Source organism: Passer montanus, unplaced genomic scaffold, assembly GCF_014805655.1.
Source record: "Passer montanus isolate IOZ18808 unplaced genomic scaffold, ASM1480565v1 scaffold36, whole genome shotgun sequence".
Classification (NCBI taxonomy): domain Eukaryota; kingdom Metazoa; phylum Chordata; class Aves; order Passeriformes; family Passeridae; genus Passer; species Passer montanus.
The window spans coordinates 9,119,024-9,141,557 of record NW_024368374.1 but is presented as its reverse complement, the minus strand read 5'-3'; the positions used below and the strand labels follow the sequence as shown (position 1 = coordinate 9,141,557).

Sequence of the window (22,534 nt, the reverse complement as noted above, 5' to 3'; positions counted from 1 at the left end):
AGAAGCTGTGGCTTCAGCACTTCAGAACTTTGTTAATTCTAGTTGGTTTTTTTATTTTTTTTAAGAGAGCATAAATAATTGGAGCTTTTGGTTGTTCACTGAAGTAGGACTGTCCAAGCTGGCTCAGATATGTTTGTAGCCAGCCATTAAGAACTTTGTTTTCACCTCTATTTTACTGGGATTGGCAGCAAGAGAGTGTCAGGATGAACACTGAAATAGAATCATGGAGCTTGCAGCTATAGGCATGGATGGCCATTTTCCAAGCAAATAAAGGAATGAAAGACTGGAAACATTCCACTCTTTCTTAAGAGGATTGAGAAAAATCATGGTCTCTGAGGACAGAGGACAAAAATTATGGAGAGCAAGGACACTATGAAAAGAATATTTACAGAAAAGAGTCCCATGGAACAAAAGACAGCATTTACTAAACCAAAAGAAATCAGTAGATGTGGAAAGGTAGTTTTGCAGTGATGAATGGGCTTACTAAAAAGCAATTCCATGTCTTTTCCTGATTTCTAATGTGATCCTCAAGGCCAGGATATGCATCCCCTTTCTTCCCTGCTCCACTTGAATACATAGGCAAATAAAGATTAAGACAAATATGGGAGTGAGTAAAATTTGGCAACAGAAAATACGTAGATACTTGATCTACCATGGAGCTGTGCCAGGATCCAGTTGCCAGAATGTAATTTTACCAGGATTTCTATTCATGATGTCTTATAAATAATTATCACATATAGTTATCAAGGTCTTCGAAATAACATATGGTTTCATCTAAAATAACCAATAATTGCCACTTATGAAAAAATATCCTGAATACCAAAGTGTCTTGGATGCAAACCTCTTAATTGCAAGACTTAGAATCTTAAATATTTTTACCTTTTTTGCTGTTAATTTTAAGACTATCCTGGACTCGCAGTCTGGAGTATTTGGCAAACTCTAATCAATTAACCTTAAGTACAGCCTATTTTCCAAGTTGAAGGAGAAAAGGTTTCAGAATTAGTCAGACTGTAGAGAAAAAATTATATACCTTCAAAAATAAAACTTACAATTCCTACTTCCAAGAAGTTGTGCAGGAATTCTAATTAACAGATTCACATGAGAGTACAGTACTATAGAGAATGCAAATTGACATAATCAATCAGGGTGTTGGAAAAGTAGTCAGAGAGAAAAAAAGAAAAAAGCATGATGCTAAGGGATATACTGGGATTTGGAAATGTGAAAGAAATAAATGAATGTAAAAGATAATCAGCTAATTAATAAGAAGTTAAACCTATTTTGAAACAAAGCCAAGATAAATTAAATAGCTGAAGATCTTTTTCTTGACACAGTAACAATGAAAAACTGTCATGTGAAATCAGCTGCAAAAGCAGGAAAAGAAGTTGAAACTTGGAATGCATCCAGAGAGAATTAAAGTAGTTATGTGAAACAAAAAAAGAACACTATATAAGGTAAAACTGCAGCCCAGCAAACAGCCTGATAAAAACCAATTAATTCAGTGGAGCTGGTTACTTTTTCTTTTCCAGATATGACCTTCTCAATGGATTTATCTTTTAAAAAAATATATTATTTTTTAATGCATGTATATTTTTTCAAGCTATTTTGGTTACTTAGAATTGGTCTGTAACTAAATGCATAAAATTTTCATAAAGTTCTGAAAGGTAAAATAGTGAGGAAAAAAATTCCAAATTGAAATTCTTTAGTCTTGCTGAATATAGACATATATATATGATCAAATCCTCCTTTCTTTAGAGGATCACATAATTTTGTTTAATCAAACCTCAGATTTGCTGTAGGTATGCATTTATCATGGAGCAATGAAGGAGAAACCAATACCCAGTGTCAATTACAATGCTCAAATTCCCAGGAGCAAATAGCTTATGTGCTGCTTATGAGGAGTTCTCTCATCCTCCTGCAAGAAGTCAGCAGAAAGCTCACCTACTGCAGAAGTGAAATCAACTTCCCCTCTCTTTGAACATACACAATGCCAAGATTCACACTGGACTAATACCCCAGACTCTCTTCAGAGACAAGGAAGAAGAAAAGTCACTTGTGTTGTATTTCCTCTTACAGTAAACATGTAAAGTACAGCAGATGAACCCTGCTCTGGTAGCTCCTATTTTTCTCCTTTTAACTGGGAAGGGATTCTAAACAATCACTTCAGTTGTACTTTTTGAATAATAAAGTGTACCAAATAGTTGCTCCAGGTGGTCTGAGTCCCTTTCTGGATGCTGCTGCTTATGTCTACTGACTGCAGAACGTTCTTGCATGACCATGTCTAATACTGGCAACAAAGGCATGTGCCTTATCACAGAATGATAGAATGAACAGGGCTGGAAGGGACCCTAAAGATCATCTAGTTCCACCCACTTTGTCATGGGCAGGGACACCTTCCACTAGACCAGATTGCTCAGATCATCCAACCTGGCCTTGAACACTGCCGTGGATGGGGCATCCACAGCTTCTCTGGCAATCTGTTCCTCACCAGTAAAGAATTTCTTCCAAATATCTAAACCTACTGTTTCAGTTTGAAGCCATTGCCCCTTGACCTGTCACTACACGCTCTTGCAAATAGTTTCTCCTTATGTTAGACAGAATATATGTGGACCTTGATATAGTCACCAAAATCTTAAAAAGATTTAAGAATGGAAGCTGTTTGGGTAGCACTAAAGAGGAAATGTTTCTTGATGGAATACTTCCTTTACTAGCAGGTAGTTTACTCAGTCATTTATCTAAGAACTCAGCAGCTGCAGCTCAAGTATGCGTGTAAAGGTTGTGCTCAGCCCCAGTCAAAAAATGAATGCATGAAATCTCCGTGCTGTTTGCAGAGGATCTGCAAACAAGAAAAATGCCTTTTTCAGACAGATTGCTTATAAAAAAACACCTTTGAATGTTTTGCCTTTAATAGGATTCTAACAAATTGTCCTCCCTTCTAAATCCTTTTCTTGTTTCTTTGGCACTCAGTGTCAACACTCAGCCAGATGCTGAAATGATGACACCTAAGACAAATTTAATAGTTGACAAAGCCTTTTTTACATCCATACTGCTTTCTGCTTTCTTTTTATGCTGTTTTAGTAACTTCACTGTTTGCTTGGAAAGTGCTTTAAAGATAATTTACTCTAACATTTCCACAGCAAAAATAATTATGAAGTCAATGGTTTTCTTTAAGATATTTCAAGCCCTCTAAAAGGGGCAAAGGGGAACCTTAATAATAATGATTTTTTGAAACAAATATCCATCACAAGAGAAGTTCCAGAGAGCTTTTGAGGCCAATCCACCTACTTGTTTAGTTCAGGATGGGAGCCAGGCTTTTAAGTTTCTGTCTAGACAGCGGCTTTGGCCACGTGTGCCCTTTCACAGCAGTCCACAGACAGATGGGATGCCACAGATGGCAAGCAAAGGTGTGTGTTTGGAGCTATCTGCTTTGGTTGCTGCTGCAGCTGGACCCCCAGGCCAAGGATGTCTCTGACCCTGAAGGAAGAGATAGAGCTGCTGTATTTTGTCAAAAAAGAAAAAATATCTTACATGTAGTTCAAAAAAAGTTCCGTTAAAGAATGGAGTTTATCTTAAATTTTGTGTCTTCATTCTCCTGGCTAATAAGTACCTGGTATCACTTCGTACATCTGGTGGTTGGGAAGTGGCAGCTGGTGGCTGGTGATGACATGAATCATCTATGTTTCAGTAAGTGAATCTTACTCTAGATAAATATTTTGCTGTTTGGGCTCTTTGGTATTGGACTTGTAGTGCTGTTTCACCAGATGCCAGCTGAGGCTTGATTTTGTGAGTTAAATTGAGCATGCCCTGACCTCTCTGGGACCTTCTGTGGAACTTGGCTGCCTCTGCACCCATCACAACAGAAATCAGCATGTAAAACCGAGCAATTTCCACATGTTTATCCAGGGAAGTCAATGGACAAAAATAAAGTCTCACATTGATTTTTAGACTTTCAAAACCAATACAAATGTGTTCACACATGTACACGCACATTGCCCCTTTAAAACAAGCATGCAAGATAGAAGGTTTCTTCACACAGCTTAAATATATAGAATGTGGAAGCTTTTGCAAATGTCTAGTGCAGTCTTCACTTTTCTGCATACTCTCAGCTTAATGCAGAGTCCCTCACGTTAATGAATTTCCTGATAAAACACTCCTTTTCCATATGTTTTTCTCATGTATTACATTTAGAAATGAAAACAAAATGTCATTAGTGCCTCTAGCTCAGCAAAATTGAATGTGTGCTATATGATATGCCATAATGACGGTTTCTTTTGGGAAATTGCCTGCTAATTCCTTTTGCAGACCCAGGGATTTCGTAGATGTGACTCACTTTTACACCCTTCAGTCAGCAGCTCCATCCTGCTGTGCCACATCACTGCTGCCCTGAATGGGCTCACAAGGCAAGTCCAGGGTGTGAATAATGCAACATAACAGTAACAGTTTGCATGGTGACAAGAGATGATGATTTTGATCCATCCTCAGTGAGAGGCAGTCCCTTTGAGCACTGCTCATTTCCTACTCCAGTCTCCACCTCAGGCACTATTACCCTGTTGCCAAATTAGAGTACAGACTTTGACTCGGTCAATGAGCAAGCAACTGTGCTGATTTAAAACATAAGCATCTCTTTTTTCCTTGCCCCCATTTATTTGTATTGCCCTATTTCTAGGCGTTAACACCCTAAAACAGTGGTAGAAGATTTCTCCTGCTCATAAACTAGTGTTTCAGTGGGAAATCCACTCCATGTGTGACCTGTGATCCAGATGGGATGCTGCAATAGGCAACGGGGCTCCAAGACTTTCATAGAGGTCATGCTGACTGCTGGGAAGCTGGGAACTACAAGCAGAGCAACACAGGACAGACCTATCATGGCCTTGACCTCTCAACAAGATTTGCAAGAGGTCATTTGTCAAAGGCCTAAGCTATCAGTGGGCTTCTTTTCATGATGGCAAAACCATACTTCTAGAGAAGAGCAGGGAGCAAGCCCCTCTACAGGTACACCAGGCTCTTTATGGAGATCTTTGTGGTGGTGTCTGTTTATGGAGGTTATTCCCCATCCCCCTTTGCAAAACAGCTCATCTCTTGAATTTAATTTAATCAACAAATGGAGTTGTCCTTGGCAGGGTATCTTCATTTGAGGAATAACTCCTCTTTGTCAGAGATGGAGCTATACAACCACTTTTATTTGATTGAAAAAAAATAGCCCAATTAAATACATAAATGTTTAAGTGAATCCTTTTGCAAGGATTCACTTGTGGACATAGTGCACGTAATAAAAACCAAATAAATATAAATTTTTTAAGAGAGCAGTAAAATGCTGGATATTTCACACTGTCAGCTCAGGTTTTCTGGAAAAGAATACTCAAATCAACTTAAAGGCATAGTTATTTTTCCTGCAGCCTTTATAAATACTACTTTGGAATCTACACAGAAATGTGTGTGTTTGGCAGGGGTGGAGGGAGGGGTCTCCTCTTCACAGTATGGGCCATCTCAGCACTATTTGGAGTGCCTATTAGTCTAATGCCTTTTCAGAGTGCCTGAAGACATGGCATTTCTTATCTGGCACACCCACTAAAGATTAGCCCTTTTTTCTGGGTTCTTAGCATTGCTATTTATTTATTCTCTCTAGTTATGAGCATGTTATGGGGGCAGGAGTTCGTCATGTTTTTGTTAAGCAAAAGTTTTCATTTAATTATTTATTCTAGTATATTTCTGGTTGACATTACATATCTCAGTGCACAATTCAGCTGCTTCTCAAGAGAGTTTTTGAAGTCCCTCATCTGTACCTGTCTCTTGTTCTTCTTGATCCTCTTCTAATATAGATTGCAGTTCCTGGATTTTATTTTCTACCTTCAAACTCCACCATTTTTCCTCCTTACTTTTTCTAAGTCCAGAACAAGCATCAGTGCTGAACCCCCACCTTTGCTGGCTCTGTGGTTGAACCTGTTGAGCTTTGACCCTCTCCCAACTGCACACACATGTTCCCTGTAGCCCAGGCTGCAGCACTTGCTCTGCCATCCTGGAAGAGGAGGCTGAATGCTGTCTGCTGATCAGCATTCCTGTGAACACATCTCCTTTGAGAGCAACCAGGAGCTGAATTATCTTCTCTGTGTCATCCTCACTGGCACCCACAGCAGCAGGGGATGCAGGACCAACACTCCCATCATCACCTTTTCTCCCATTAGCAAACCAGTGCAAGGCTCACAGCAGCTCAGATTTTCTGAGAGCAGATTTTGAATGCAGCGTGGTTCTTCAGACAACCCATTTCACAGGCTTATGAACAGAAAGCATATCATTGCAGCTTAATCAAATTAAATATTCAAATGAAAGCAATAATTACTTAAATTTGTCTTGAGACTTAGTAAGATTAAGTCTTTGAAACATCATTTTTGGCCTGTAGGCTATAATGAGTATGCCAGCCCCTAATGATTCAGAAGAGACCTAGAGGGCCAGGGTTATCATCAACCAAGAGGTATTTATGAAAGACTAGCAGCGTGGTCATTAAATGGCCCTCGGACAGTATCTCTTCTTTACAGATGGTTTTGATAACACACCATCAAACAGACACTGACATTAAGTTAAAAAAAAATCATAGCCAAGTATTTAAGCCAATGTATGTGGAAAGGAGATGTTTAGTGGCAGGGCTGCCTAGCAGAAATCACTGCAGCAAATTTCAGCTCTTATTATGATCTGTTAATTAATGTGTTGACATACGATTGCAACAGATCAGTGAGACCAGCACTGCTGTCAAGTCTAGGCATGTGTCACACAGGGGCTGTGTGCTCCAGCTCTAGGAAACACAGAGAGACTTCACAGTTAATACAAGTCTTCTCATGGTCCTCATGCGTACCTGGAAGGAAAGCTGCCAGGTGACATTTTTCACATTGGTTTCTTCACTGACTTTTAAGGCAGAGTGACTCAATTTATGCAAGTATCTGACTCATGAGTCAAGATTGAGACAGTGAAGGTGGTCTTGGAGACTGCTCTGACTGTGGACATGACAGTGTTTAGGAGAAAGAGTCTGTAACTGCCCAAGTGCTTCGAAGAGCTCACACTGTCACAACACCCATCTTCTGTGACTCTGCAGAGAAATAATCTGGAAGATAATACCCTTCTGCACCTGGGAACAAACATGGGACCCAAGCTGGAGCCCCAGAAGCAGAGCTGCTCACATACTTGGCATGGAAGAGCAGGAACCAGCGTGCACCAGTGAGGTGCTAGCTGGCCTTTCAAAGGGTGCACTGATCAATGGGCTGGCCAGGAACTACTTCAGGCTTCCACACAGGATTGGTCATGGGCAGGGATGAACCTGAATCTGCCCTGCAACATTTACCACAGAGTTTTGCCCGATCTTTCTACTAGATCTTTACATCCTTTGACACATCTTTCCATGGAGCTGGGAATCTAAGTTCTGGAACTTTTTTTTTCTGCTAGTTAACTACACATTTCTGTTCTTATTGTTCTCTCTCCTCTGTGTTTAAATCTTTCTATTGTTAGGTGAATAAAAAATTTGCAGGAACTTTTTATACTTTGCTGAGGAGCAAATTTAATATCAACAGCACAGAAGGATATTAGAGTTCAGAATAACAAGGTAAAGCTTCTAGAGTATATTACACATCCCCTAAGCAACACCATAGGTGGTTGCTGGTAAGACATCAGTGGCACAGTAGTGATGGGTGCTAATACTGGTTATGAGAATTTCTGGTCCCCTACCAGATCAAATGCACTCAAAACACCACAAGAATTCTGCAGGGGGAGTGGCCTGGAGCATCTCTCCCAGAGCATTAATTTTTAATCTGTCAACCTCAATTCTATTGCACATCTTGACAAGAAATACCTCAGAGATGGAAACAAATCTTCTTATCCTAAATCTGACAGGAACATCAGTGTAAAATCAAGAGATGATGCAGCAGGTTTTTCTTTAACCCATTAGACCATTTTTATCTACTATTCCTTGCGCTGGGATTACTGTCAGACCCTGCACAAGTCCTTCACGCAAAGAATTTCTATGCTTAACTAAGGTTTAGCTTGCCAGAGCTGGAAATGGGGAGCTCTGTATGCTCTAAGAGCAGAAGCTCTCAAGTCTGTGGGGAGTCAAAGTGTTCAGTCCTTCAGGAGGATTGCAGATCCCCCTCTTCCTCAAGCAGCACAGGATCAGGGGATACTTATAGACAAGGGATCGACAATTGCATTGATCCTTCCAGCTAAACAATTCATTCAACACGCATTCAAACATCAGATCCTGATCATCCACATGGCTTAATCCTTAGGTCTCTGCTGTTCCCTTGTTTTCTAGAGCCCCTGCAGAGAAAGCACAGGTGTGAGCCCGGTGTGGCTGCATCCCTGGCTCTCACTCCAGGCTCAGTGCAGTCAGTAGCAGTAAGACAAGTAGCTTGTTTGGGAGAAGGCAAACAGAGGGTGCAAGTGTTATTTGCCAGCTTCCCAAGTATGTGAGTAACATACAAATACACTCTAGGCTTGTGTTAGAAGGCCATAAACATCCCAGAATTCAAAGACAGTCAATTGCACTCATGGAGAATTACCTTGACCTGAGCTGTGACAGGATGCCTCTCTCTACCCTGTCAAGACCTCCAGGAGTGTTAGCTCCCATATTGCAAGCCCATTAAATCTGATTTATTTCTTAAAATATGCATATATACATATATTTTTTTATAATGTTCTTCTGGAAAATATTTCCAGAGATCCATCTGAAATCCCCTGCCTCGGCACCATTCCAGAATTATTCAATATGATTAGCCTACCACACACTGGTAGGTTGCTTCCCCAAGCCTGTGCTTTTAAAATCCTAGTTTGCTTTTATGGCCAATACATAGAAGAGTCTAATGTGGCTGAGGTGCTCTGGTTATGACTCACCCAATTCAAACTGGTTGGAAAGGTTACCACAGGTTTGTCTGACTTCTTCACTGTCCCAGCCAAGAGGATAGAGGGCACAACCAGAGCCAATCAACAAACCTATGGAGAGAAAAGGAGATAAAAGTTTATACAAGCAATTGCCATTAGCTTCAACACAGGCTGCCACTTGGGAATCAGTGTCAAACTGCAGTTTGAGAATCCCAGAGAAAAAGAAGTCTCTTCTTCTCCTAAAAAAAATTAAAACCATTTGGACTGCTGCCTTCTGAAGAAGTGTTTTAGAGGTGGTCTGTGGGATGAGCCAGTCTGAGCAGTTCAGCATCAGAAGCCATGCTCAGCTTCTGAAGCTTTTATCTCAGAGCTTTTAGACTCCTCTTCTACTCTCCAGAATGGCTTAATATGCAGTTTGGAATACACAACATGTGGTTAAATAGAAGTGTTAATGCCAGCATTTACAAGCTGATTGCTTCTGATTAATTAAAAGAACAACCAATCAGGGTCCATATAGGTTCCATCAGGAAAACTGACAATTGTGCTAACCTGTTGCCATTTTGCCTTGTTTTTCACTCTTTCAAAAGCAAGGGAGTAGTGGTTTCATACCACTTGATCAATGCATACCACAGGTACACACTCCACAAAGTTTTCCTCATTCATTCAGTGGAAGCAACTGAGGTCTTGAGTCATGTTATCATACTTGGTTTAACATTCACAAGATGCTTTGCTTTCTCCAGCCCTCATGCTGCCCCATCAGACGTGTTTTGGCAAATCCCATCCCTTCACAAGACATCACAGGGAATCAGCAATGTGCCCATGCACCATGACTGTTTTGCAGAAGTGGCATTTTTATCATATTGCATTCTCAGCTGTCACTGCAGCAGCTGCCAAAAGGCCGATGTAGCTGGCAAAGCATTTTACACAGCCTAGAGAGAACTTTTCAATGTACATTACAACATTTAAATGTTACCTCCTTTGTGTCAGATCTTATTTATGAGATTGGAAACAAAGCACTGTGTAGATAATGGGCTAGGAGCACCTGACATTTCACAGGCTGTAAAGCCAAGCAAACCGAAGGTTTGCAGGGGTGCCTTTTACCTGCTAAGTAGAGCACAAGGTTTCAAGCCCTACAGCTGTCACGCTGCATTTGGGCATACCTCTTGACCTCACATAATCTTACTCCTCCTCTCCTGACAATAAGGAGCAGTGCTCCATGGCAAAGCACTTCTGCTGCCGTGCTCTCAGGGCAGAAAAGTCCTGGGTGTTGTGACAGAATCACAGTGGACATCACACCAGTCTAACAGGAGTCCTGAGAGGGATGATGGCTCAGGGCCTGGAACTTGCCATTCCTTCCTACTGTTTTCGTTCTCAAGATTCCTAAGCTTCTCATATTGCTGATGTTCCTGTAAGATATGGAAATCATTTTATTATGTTCTTGATTTGCTCAAAGACACACCTGAACAAGACCCTGAAGTCCAGAAGTGGTATCTCATCTTTCTTCAGATGTTTAATGCTCTTAACATCTTGGCTGTTAGCAAAACAGCTCAGCAGCTTCTCTGCTGCTCCTCCAAGCATGTCTGCCTCTGTTTAAGCCAAATATTAGCTTCCTGGATCTTCCTCCACTATGTTCAGTTTTCTTCTTGGTGCTCAAGCCTACTTCTTCCTTGCCTTGTTGAGCAGTCATTGCCTGCTCCTGTCTCCATATATACATCACATAATGAAAAAGAAATCCCTGAGGCAGCCCTCTCTCAGATGGAGCATTCACCCAACAGCTGTGACAGGAGAAAAGCAATTAAGGACATGTGAATGCTAGGTATTTTCAGAACTTTGCCTGATCTGGGTATAGTTGCTGCTAATGTCCTCACTAATATCTTTCACAGTATCATTTCTTTTTTTTTTTTTCCCCTAGGGCCATAGAGCTAAGGGCAGCTGGTAGAATCCATGTAAATGAGAATCACTTCTAATTAAATTCTCAGAAAGCATGTTTCTCAGACAAGAGAATTTAGGCCAAAATGGGTCTACTTTTACTAAAGACAACTTAAGACTCTCAAAAAAGCCCCCGCTGATTGTCTCTTGAACTGTTAAAGCAAGAAAGGTATTGTGAAGCACAGACAGCATGGGTGGTGTCCTAGGAAGGGGCAGGACCCCATAGGACAAGGAGGAACATCACCACTGACTATGAGAATGGCCGGGGAAGGGAGGAAGAGCACCCTAGATGCCAGAGTCAGCTTCACAGACCGGTAGACTCTGGCAGCCCCAGCCAGTCCTGCCGTGGTTCTGACCCCTGCCCAGGGGCAGCCACAGCTCAGGAGCTGCTCTACCCAAAGTGAACCACCCAGGCTGGGCTGTTTGCAACCAACTTTTGCACTTGAACAGACTGTCTGGGAGACCTCGAGGGCAGGGAGATGTATGCAGAGGGTAGGAGGGACGGCAGGCTTGCACCCAACTGCCTTGGACCAGATTAAACTGCGGCCAGCCCTTCCCTACAAACAGGTCCTGGGAAAGACTTCTGCCCAGTTCTTCCAGGAGAGCACAACAGCAGCACTGCAGGCAAGTGAAAGGACTATTAGCATAACAATGCTGCTCCTCCAAACCCAGAACAAGCTCTTACTCAGCCCTTGCCAATTACTCTCCTCAGGTGGCAAGAGTGTCTAGTGCCCATTGCATTCACACACTGTTTGTTTTCAGCTCTCTTTAGGTTTTGTTGCAGCAACAGGTTGTTGTTTGGGTTTTTTCCCACGAGTATTGCACACAGCATTTTCCACTGCCACTCTCCAAACACAGCTCATCCTTTTCCAAACATGAGTACCTGTTCTCTCTTTCTGCCTCTGATGCTACAGTGGATCAGTGATCACAAACCTTGGCAATTTATCTCCTTCCCTATTCAGGCCTCTCTTTTCCCATTTCTGTACACCCATATCTGTAAGTTCAAAGCCCAGTTTCAGTGAAAATAAATTCTGGGGTTCAGTCAGAAATTCCTTAGCAATGCAATATATTGTAATGTTGAATTGCTCCAAAGGAGCTCACACATGGATGCTGGCCCTTATCAAGCCATTCCAACACTGTCTAACAACCAGCCCACAGCAGTCACCACTGAGCCTCACCATTAGCTATGCCTCCTATTAAGAGATAAACCAAATAAGGGAAAACTATGTCAGAAAGCCTCCTTATCCCAGTGACAGCTGGCTCTCCAGCTGGGTAGGGGCTTTATCAGCACTGCGTTTCACTTGTGAAGTACCAGTCAGCAAGCAGTGCAGCTTCTTTTCTTCCCACAGTCTGCACTGCCCGGGATGATGAGATCAAATGGGAAACTGCTGCCTATTGCTGGTGCTGCCACATGACCCCAAAGCACTAGTGGTGCTTTACACATAAGCATGCTTGTGTGCAAAGGACAGGGTATAAAGCCATGGGCAAGCTCACACACTTCTTTGTGTGAGCACCTTTCAGAGACCAACAGGGTGCCAAGAGTTTCCATCTGGCAAAAAGGCTTGTACAATTATTCCCACAGTCTGTACTGCCCGGGATGATGAGATCAAATGGGAAACTGCTGCCTATTGCTGGTGCTGCCACATGACCCCAAAGCACGAGTGGTGCTTTACATATAAGCATGCTTATGTGCAAAGGACAAGGTACAAAGCCATGGGCAAGCTCACACACTTCTTTGTGTGAGCACCTTTCAGAGACCAACAGGGTGCCAGGAGTTTCCATCTGGCAAAAAGGCTTATACAATTTATTTTTTTTTTTTTGTTACAGGTACCCACTGGTCACAAGACTTGAAGCTGTTGCTCTGACATATCCTTGATATCACTGGTTTTCAGCTGGTTTGACTGACCTTCAGACAGCTCCCTTTTGTGGTGCATATGCACCTGCTGTGGATTTGTGTCTTGACAAAACACTTGTGTCCTCCAGTACTTCTTGCAGGCAAGGTTCAGGCCAGGTTTAGGGATTTGCCATCAGCATAAGATTTCCACAAAGATTTAGAGCCTGCTAGTCAGCAAGAAAAAGTTTCACAAGCTTTGCTTTATGCCCTGAGGTATATTTATATCTATGAGCATGTCTGTGTCATATCCCATTGTTTTCAGCAGGATTCTACATGACTTCAACAGGGCTGATGCTGCCTTGGTCTGCATGGGCATTGCAGTTGACAACTGGCATTTGGGCTCCTTTATTTTATGCACTGAAAGTGTGGAGTGTGCCTCAAAGCCCGTGGTGGTAACAGGACTTGGACAAAAGCCCCTCAGTCCCTTCCTTCCCTTCTAATCAACCCATCCCTGTTTGTATGCAACTGTGTGGATCAGATCCTGCAAAAGCAAAAAGGCTGCATACCATTACCACTAATAATTCATACACGCTCACAGCCAATTTATTTAATCACAGAGGATGTAGATCCTGCTGAACAGCTGCAACATTCAGTGAAAGATCCAAGTTGAATCCAAGGGCTGCAAACCCTGTGGAAATCATTTAGCTAATTTTGCAGCTTCAGTAAAGAGCAGTTACTAGTTTAGCTCAAAAGTCACTTTCTGGCCTGCTCTACAGTTATTGCATTTAGCCAGCTATGCTACCCAGGATACCACACCCATCTTTACAGCTGCTTAAAATGCTTAGGATGCCTATAACATTTTTTTTAAGAGGAAGAAAACCAAAACCAATAATCTGCTGTAATTATCACCCTCTGTCATCTTCCATTATCCACTGCAGTCATGAAAAGAAATTGAAAGGGGAAGGAAATGTGCAGATCCCTAAATGGCACCTTCACAAAGGGGGCTGCAGCCTCAAGGTGTGCGGGACCCAGTCAGTGGGATGGGGTGAGTCAGCAAGTGGAGGTGCTGATGGCATTTGCCAGCTTTTTTAGATGATCTACAATGTACCAGTGAAGGTGTTGGCACTGTCACAGACCAGCTTTTCTGGAGAGGTTCCATATTTGGGAATGAAACAGGCTCCTTGCCCTGCTCTGTGAAACACTGCTATTGTGAATACTGCATCTGGCTCAACGTGCTAGCAAGGCATGGGGAGAGACATGCAGGGCTGGCTGAGCACAACCAGCCTTGGCAATCCAAAGCTGGAATTAAGACCTTGGCTTCAGTATTTAAGAGGGTCCCAGACAGCCCTTAGGCTCTTCGCGTGGTCCATGCAGAATGATGGATCCATTCAAAAAGTTATCTAAAACCAGCCTACGTGGCTAAGTGAGGAGCTGCCCAGACCTACAGATTGTAAAACTGCAAACCAGGGGGTCAGACAGTGGATGTCTTAATATTAAACAATCCAGAGTAATCCTTGTCCCATCCAGACTGCCTTCTCTGTCACTTGCTGTGAGTATAATGCATGATCGTATTTTAGTAACACTTAGCACTTGAAAGATGATCTTGTCTGTCTGGAGTGGTGTTTGTGATTGAAAATAATTACATATAACAGGTTCTGCATATGGTGGATGCAGCAGGGAAGGGACAGTAATTACATTAGTGGCTTGGCACAGATCTAGGTCTCATCTTTGAAGTGATAAAGAAATGATTTGTGGCATGCAGCAAACAGCTTGCTCCAAGAGGTAAAATATTAAGCACTGTTAATATCTCCAAGAATATCCTGTATATGAGCAAGTCTTCAACAATAAATAGAGAAGGATTAACAAACCAAGAGCCATTAACCAGATTTTGCTGTGGGCAAAATGACTGCACTCATAAACACCAAGACCTATCAGCAAAAGCCAGTGCACAACAAAGGAAACTTGCAAATCCATGTGGTGGGGTGTTCTCAGATTGCTGCTGTGGCTTCACTGGGAGCCTGATGTGCCTTAAACAATCCATGCAGACATCAGATCATAAATGAATTGCAACTGTCCTGACCTTTCATAGCTAAAAGTCCTGTTTCCCAGCTCTTCCTCTCACTTGTTGAGGGCACAGTGTTCCCCGATTTCTAAATGGCTCATTCTTGATTGTTTTGTTAGTCCATTTGATGATTGCATCCCCCAAAAGTCTGTTAAATAAAGCCAAACCTTCGATAGTCTTCTTCCTTCTCCCTTGCCTAGGGTGAATCTAAGCACATGATTCAGCTAAGTCTGATGATGAAAGCCATCAGTTTGATGAATAAAGAGAGGTGGTGATAGCACTGAATGAGGCACTTAGCTTTGGACTCAGAATCTTGCTGCTGCAAAATGCACTTTAAAATGGTAACTGAACCCTCGGTGCCTTTCCTTGATTATGAGCTTGTTAAGAGCTTTTTACATGCATTCATTTTTTGTATATCCTCAGCTCCAGACAGTTATACCCTATGAATGCAGTGAAAGAGGCTGCTGGGCACCATAAAGGCCTCCTTGCCCAGCAGTTAGAGGGGTCTGCACTGCTGTAACAGGAACCCGGGGAAGCCTCTAAAGAAGGAAAGAGCCCTTCAGTGGGCCTTGCCATTGTAAAAATCCAATTTGTAGTTTCACATAGAAAAACAAAAGGAATGGGCCAGACTTGATATATGTACTGCAAAGAAAAATAAAACCAGAACTGAAGGTTTCTTTTTGTACAGTCACTTTTTAGTGAGAAATATCTACTTAAAATTATCTCCCTCTTTTCTTTTCCCCGTTATCTACTTTCTCTCCTTTTATTTGCAGATCTGACCAAAAAGAAAACTTGTCCTTTTTTTTGTTTGTTTTGTAAGGAATTTCTAATGTATACTGTTCATCTGACAGATATTCAGGCCATATGGAGAAGCTGACAGACAATAATTTGGAAGTCATCGCTTTCAAGACCATTTTAATGATGATTCTTCCTTTCACATTTTTTCTCTATTAGCCAGCCTGAATGTTCAAGGATGATAGAAAGTTTTCACATTCCCATCTGTCACTTGAAGCAAGTCAAATCTCGACAAGCAAAACAAAACCAATTTTTAGATGCGGCACGGACTTTGACTTTATGTTTCTTGTGATTTAAAAACTCACCTCCTTATGATGATTTTAAAGCATTTACCTCCTACAAAAGGGACTCCAGAGTGTGAAAGTAAAATGGAGCTGGCATCTGAAGTGGTCTGTTTCTTTCAGACATACCTTAGCCAACAATGTGCTTAAAGAAGATCTGGTTAAAAACTGGGATGTGAAATACTCCAGTAGACACGGCTTCTGAAGTCCCTGTTTAAAGAACCCTCCAGGAGCTGATACCAAGCAACAGTGAAGTGATAGAAGAGGGTCAGAACAGATTATGACAAACTCCAGAGCCTGGGAAGAACAGCAGGACCCAAGAGAAGAAAGAAGGGAGCAAGGCTGTGCCAGCTGCAGGCAGCCTGGCTCCCATGCCCGTGGGAGTCCAGCCTCAATGCAGTCAGTGAGGGACAGTGTCTTTATACCGGCCCCTCCCAGAACTTGACCCAGAACACCCCTTCTTTAGGGTTACACTTCTACCTTCTCTCAGCACCATCACTTTGTTCTTTGGTGTCTCTGCTGTTCTTCTGTTAGAGAAACGTTATCACACCAATCCCTTCCATTGCTGTTAGTATCTGTCCCTCAGGAGACCCAGACTTGGAGCTGAAAAGGGCTTTTATTAGGATTAAACACAAGATCAACACTTTGGGAAAAAGTTCTATCTTTAGCTAGTAGTCACTAAACATAGGACATTTGACTGGTTCCTTATAGAGCCTGTGCTTAATGTGCCTCATTTGAGAGAGGGTACAATCCTGTCAATTCACAAATATGAATTAATTCAGCAAGGGACTCCCCAGTGTCCAGGCAGTGGGAGTACAAACAGAGAAATAATTCTATGCTGCACCAAATTTCCTCCCATTCCTCTTTCAAGTGTCGTGACATGTGAGACAGCAAGTTAGTTCAGGGTTTCACTCAAGGTCAAAGTGTTTCTGACACAGCCTCCCTGTAGCAGGACATTAGAGGGACTCTCAACACACAAAGCAAAATGAAGCATAAGAACAGCACAAACCAGAAGGAATAAAATGCTTCAACCTTCAGCTTGCAGATCTTGCCTCCAATAACACTGCTTAATCTTGAATGTGATAGAAATAAGGTTTTCTGCCAAGTGCAAAACCCCACCACCCTTTCTCTTCTGGTTCTGAGCTCCAGATTTTAATTCACACCATTTGACTTTACTTAGCCCCCCTTTTTCTGACTGTCAAGCCCCCTACTTTTCCCGAGACTTTTTGTGTTACTTTGGGTTACTCCACACCATGAGCATGCACTGCCTGGCACGTGCTTGGCTCCCAACCCCAGCAAACAGGCACAGTCAGGAAATGCCTCCTGCCTGCTGGAGCTCTTGGAAAGTGGGACCAGCAGCAGAAGCCTAAAAAAGGTATGACAAATGTGTGACAGTGTCCAGTCAGCAAAGTGCTGTGTCATGGGAGAGTCACAGCCCTCACTTTCACCATAACAGAGCATGGGGCAATGGAGGGTGCAGGTGGGAGTTTTCTGACAGATGAAACATCACTCCACTTTGTTTTTTGTTTGATCAAAGCTGGTGTGCTCATTAATACAGAGGTGCTTCAGGCTCAGAGAGGGAAATTTTCTACCCCAGAGATGCTTCGTTTCTAGGTGCCTCAGGGGACACAGGGCACATCAAACCTGTGCAAATGCCTCTGCAGTGGCAGTTGAGTTGAGATCTTTGTCAGTACAATCAGAGAAGTCTAGAAGACATTTTTTCTCATCCTAAAGAATGCATAAACATAGGTCTGTGACTAGGATACATCTACGCTCACATAACACTTAAGACAGCAAAGACATTCACATGGGACTGGCAGACATGACAAAGAGGAAGCCTGCAAAGCCAATGCATCTGGATTAGCAGCTGGAGGTGGAATAGCCAAAGGCACCTCATATGGCACTAGGCACTTGTAGGTCAGTGACTTGACTTCTGCTCCACTGGCAGTACACACCCAGAGTGGGATTTAGCCACCCAAATATGTCACCTTCTGCCAGTTTAATTGCTGTTCACTATCTTGCTCCTTTAGCTGCCTCTCCAGAGCAGTGGAAGGCTCCCCTAAGTTCTCTGTCATGCCTGCCAGCCCACACATAGATTTTGCAGACCCTAGGGTATCTCTAACACCGCAAGGCATCTAGATTTAGCCTAATGAGTTCCACCCTGGATATCTATTGATCTTAATGTGAGTTTAGAAACCTCCCTCAAGGGAAAATAGCTGTGCTGTAAACACTTTTATAAAGTGTATGAACCCAGCCCAAAGTTACTTACACTTTTCTTTATCCCTTATCTTCTATCTTTCTGCCCTCATTCTGCCCTGAAGATGCAAATATCTCAATTCCTGTCATCAATTCTCTTCCTTTGTGGGAAATTATCTGAATTTTAAGGAAGAAGGAAAAGATTGAAGGAAAAACTGTGTTTCTCCTGAGCATAAACTTGTATGCTTGACTTTAAAAGAAAACAATTTGTATTGAAAAAGTTGCTGCCTCAAAATGTCCTTGGTCTGCCTCAATTGCTACCATTCAGAACTAGCTTTGGCAAGTCTCTGTGTCATTTCTCCCAGAGTCTGTCACACAATAAAATGATTGACACCAATTGTTCTGATAAGGATGTGACATGGTCCAGTTAAAGACAGAGTGAATCTGCAGAGTGGAACTGAAACGCTTGAAGAGCTCCAGAAAACACTCTGGAGTTTAACTGTCAGCTCATTTCTGATTGGCAAGCCATGATCAATGCTTGTACATTATGAGCTTTATGGCAAAAAGAAAAAAAAAAAAAAGCCTGAGCGTTATCACATGCCATCAGACTTCTTTATGTGACAACCCATCTGTGTGCTCACCCCGTCATTTTGTGACTCAGAATCAAATACTTGACAGTTCAAAGAGTCTAGATCAGCATATGGCATATGGCATAATGTATTTAAATAGAAATAATTCCATTAGAAACACAAGGGTGCCTACTGTAATTAATAAAAGGTAGTTTAATAACTAACTTCCCAAAATACATAACTCCCCATGTAGTCATAGTAGATAAGGCATATTCCTTTTCATTAATATGAATTTCAATAGCAAACAGAAACTAGCCAAAACTAGACAAAACTTTTCAGAAGCTCCATGCTCGAAGGATTTCCCAGTACATTAACTGATCTCCTGAAAGACTGTAAGGAGGGAATGAAGGAGATATATCCTGCATCAGTGAAGGAGCCTAAGCACAAAAATGGATAAATGGACAGGCATCCTCATATATTTTCAACAAGAACTTAAGGACTAAGTCTGCAACACCCTGACTCTTGAGCACTACTCCAGTGATTCCACTGCTTTTGGAAATATTCAGTCATGGATTAAACCAAAAATTGCTTTTCCATGCTTTTCCTATTAGTTCACTAATTTATTAAAAAGCAATTCTTTGTAGATGATGAATAAAGAAACAAAACATGTCTAGCCAGTTCCTTCACACTTCCTATTTGGTGACATATCCCCAAAATCACAGGGAAACTGGCATGGACACAAAGGCTGTATCCAGTGGGGAAACTGGAATGGATGCAAAGTCTGTATCCAGCATACCAGGATTTTAACCTGTTTAAAAGTTTGGGGTCTTTTGGTTGATTTTATTTCACTTGAGTTGTTTGTGGATTAATAGAAGATCAGCCACTGCACATCTCAGTAAAACTTCAGCTATACTCAAGACTTTAAAGTCATATTTTCAGTACACACTCTGCAGACCCTCTGGCAAACCACAGGGTACTTTCCGAGGAAGTTCATACATGCTACTAGGAAATCTATACCTGCAATAAAAACTGAATGGCTCCTCATTTCTACTGGATAGTCTCTAAGACCCCTCAAATGAAATGAGTTTGGAAATCACTTCTCTAGATAGGATATAGAGTAAGATAAATAATGCTGTAAAAGTCAGTGGCAGTCATCAAGCACAGCTGAGAATCACTTTTCATTTTATGCTTTTCTCACTGGTGCTTCCCAGGTTTAAGTCTTCTACTCTGCAAAAATGTTCACACCAGCAGCGTAGCTGATACACAGGCCTGCAGCCATCAACTGCATCTCTATCTGTACAGTGTATCCACTGCTGATGGATAATGCTCAGCCAGCAAGGTGCTGTAAAATACAGGGGAGCTGGTGGAGAAGAGGTCAGTTTCATTTACTGTTTGCTGCTGTAGATGCAGCATTTTTTATCAGCTTTTTAAATACCCTTTACATTCACAAGGCTACTTGCAGAGCAAGCAGCTAAGCACATGAATTAATCTATGCATGAACAAAGGTGCATTCAGTGCTGTTTGCCTTTGTGCTGAATTACAGTGGAAAATCAAAAGAAATGGAGTTAAATCTAAGCAATAACAGACTCCATGTGATATCGATTGTTCGTATGGCTTCCTCAATTAAACTAAAACCAACTATTACCCCATTCTCAGCTACTTTGTTTTCAGTAAGAGGGACAGTAAGATTCAACACAGCTAAAATTAGAACTGTGTGACACTCAAAATACTGTTTCCCACTGTTAGACTCTCTGTTTTATTCTGCATGATTTTCATATGCTGAAAAGCTTGCATCACGAGACATATCCAAGAAAAAAAATATTTTTATTTTAAAAAACAAATAAAAACACAGCTTTTTCTGTGCTTCCTATCCAAAGGCATTCAAACTCAATAACTGACCCAATTTGCAGAGGGAAGAACTACTCTATCGAGTCAATTTTCCTCAAAGAGATCCCATTTTTCAGTTTGCCACAAAATGTGATAAATATGATTTTGGATAGGAGCTGCAGTTTGTTACAAATATATTGCACATCTGCAGCTCAGAAAAATTTGGCGCTGTCACTTATCCTCTTCAGAGAGAATCCATATGGACAACCTTACTAACGTCTCAAACAAACCTGACTCTTTCTGTTAATGCAAACCAGTGTGTGAGAGGGAAGAACTGAGAAGAAATGTGTGCTTCTCCCTTCTCATGAGCCCACCTTTGAAATAATTTTGAAATTAGTTCAGTAAAGTTCAGTTAATAAACTAGGGCTGGAAGGGACATGAAGAAGTTATTTAAATCATCTTTCAGCCTCAAAGTCAGGATGAGCTCTACTTGTACCTTCCAGAAGATCCGTTTGTTGAATCTGTTCTTAAGAGGCCCCCCACAATGGAGATCCCACTACCTTTTAAGAGATTCTGTTCTTGTGGCTCTGTGTCTGCTACAGAAGCTTTTCACACTGTCTAACCAGAATCTTCCTGTGGCAATTCCAGCTCACCCCTTAAACCATGGACTCTGCTAAACCTCTACTGGAGCTCTGAGAAACCGTTTCATTTTCTTCCCTCTTTGCACCACCTTTCTCTATAACAAATTAAGCAGGCCCAATTTATTCCTTTTTTTCCCTGCGAGAACTGGCCATTCTATACAGCCTCTTTTTCCATCCCAGAGGATTTCTGTGGCTGCTGGCTTCACAGTCTGTTGGAATTTTCCCTTCAAAAAACAAAAAGCCATGCCAGAATATTATGACAGCAGTCGAAAAATGAATCAAACTTGTTGTTTTCAATGGAGAGAACCCAAAAGGAGAGTTAAATGAAATTAAGACCTTGAAGGGGGTGATAATACCAACTAGCAAAACCCTAAAATGAACGGTGTGACTCTTGGAGCTCATCTTTGCCCCTTCTTCCTAAAAACTTTTTAGAAATAATGCTTTATGAGCAGTGGAAGGCTCTTCTGGAAACTCTTCACTATAAAGGCTGTCCTTGGTAAAAACCAATCAATGCTTTGATACCATCGCCAGCACTCAATAGTTCTGCTCCAATTTACAAGATCATTGGCTTAATGGATTAATACTTAGTGAATGGAGCATGCAATTCCTAGATACAAGACATGAATTTTTATTTGGACCTAGGAATAGAGAATGCTAAGGAGCAATATCAGCATTGGCTGGACCTTCTAAAAGGATTGAGAGAGAATTTGAGAAAAAAAATGAAGGAGAAAATGAGCAGGCTATGAGGTGAGTGTTAGATGGCTGCAGGAGCCACTAACAATGGTACTTAGACCATTTATAAAGTCTTCAAGGCGGAAAAGCCCCTTATTTTCAACTCTCCTCATACACTGACTATTGTTTGCATTCTTCTTTTAGAACCAGCTGACTCCTGTGACTTGTCCATCTCCTCACTGGCCACTTTTGTAGCTGGTTCCTGCTTGAGTCCCCACAAATTTATATCTCAGATATCAAATGAGCATCCTATGATTTTTGTGATGCAAATAAAACCACCTGCAAGCGATCCCAAGCCAAAGCTGTTGGACAGAGTTATTTATTCAGCAAACAGCCCCTGACTGAAGCTGGAGTGCAGCTTTTGGTATGCAGGCTGAGCTGAGCTACTTACAGAGGCTGCAATCCCTCTGCTTCTCCAGGGCCCAGCAGCTGCCTCCTCCTGCTTTCCACACAATGCTGTCCATACAGAACACTGGTCTGCTAAAGCATTTCAAAACATGAGCTCCCTTTATGGCTTGGACAGGGACTGGAGCAACCATGGTCTCATAAGGGTTATAGGATATATTTTTAGACTTGTGAAAGTATTACACTTAATATACAAAAGCAGGAGTGATTTTCACTGCTGGGAATTGTTGAAAAGCAAGTATATTTTATCATGAAAGAAACCCTGTCGTCCTTTGACTTTCTATTTAAAACTAGAATAATACCCAGCAAGTGCTTTAAAGGAAGGGATATTCCCTCCCTCTTGGGTCTGACAAGACTTTTCCTTGTCTAACTTATGTACTCCAGAGGCACCTCCATTGTAACAAAAA

The 22,534-nt window shown here is 41.8% G+C and overlaps 1 protein-coding gene across 1 annotated transcript in view; it reads right to left on the bottom strand.

Annotated features, from left to right (window-relative positions):
* LHFPL6 (LHFPL tetraspan subfamily member 6) overlaps positions 1 to 22,534 on the bottom strand; it is a 137,540-nt gene that overhangs the window by 4,518 nt on the left and 110,488 nt on the right. Inside the window, exon 3 of the mRNA XM_039716685.1 lies at positions 8,869 to 8,967. Within this exon, the coding sequence (XP_039572619.1) occupies positions 8,869 to 8,967 (99 nt within the window). The remainder of the gene's footprint in view (positions 1 to 8,868; positions 8,968 to 22,534) is intronic.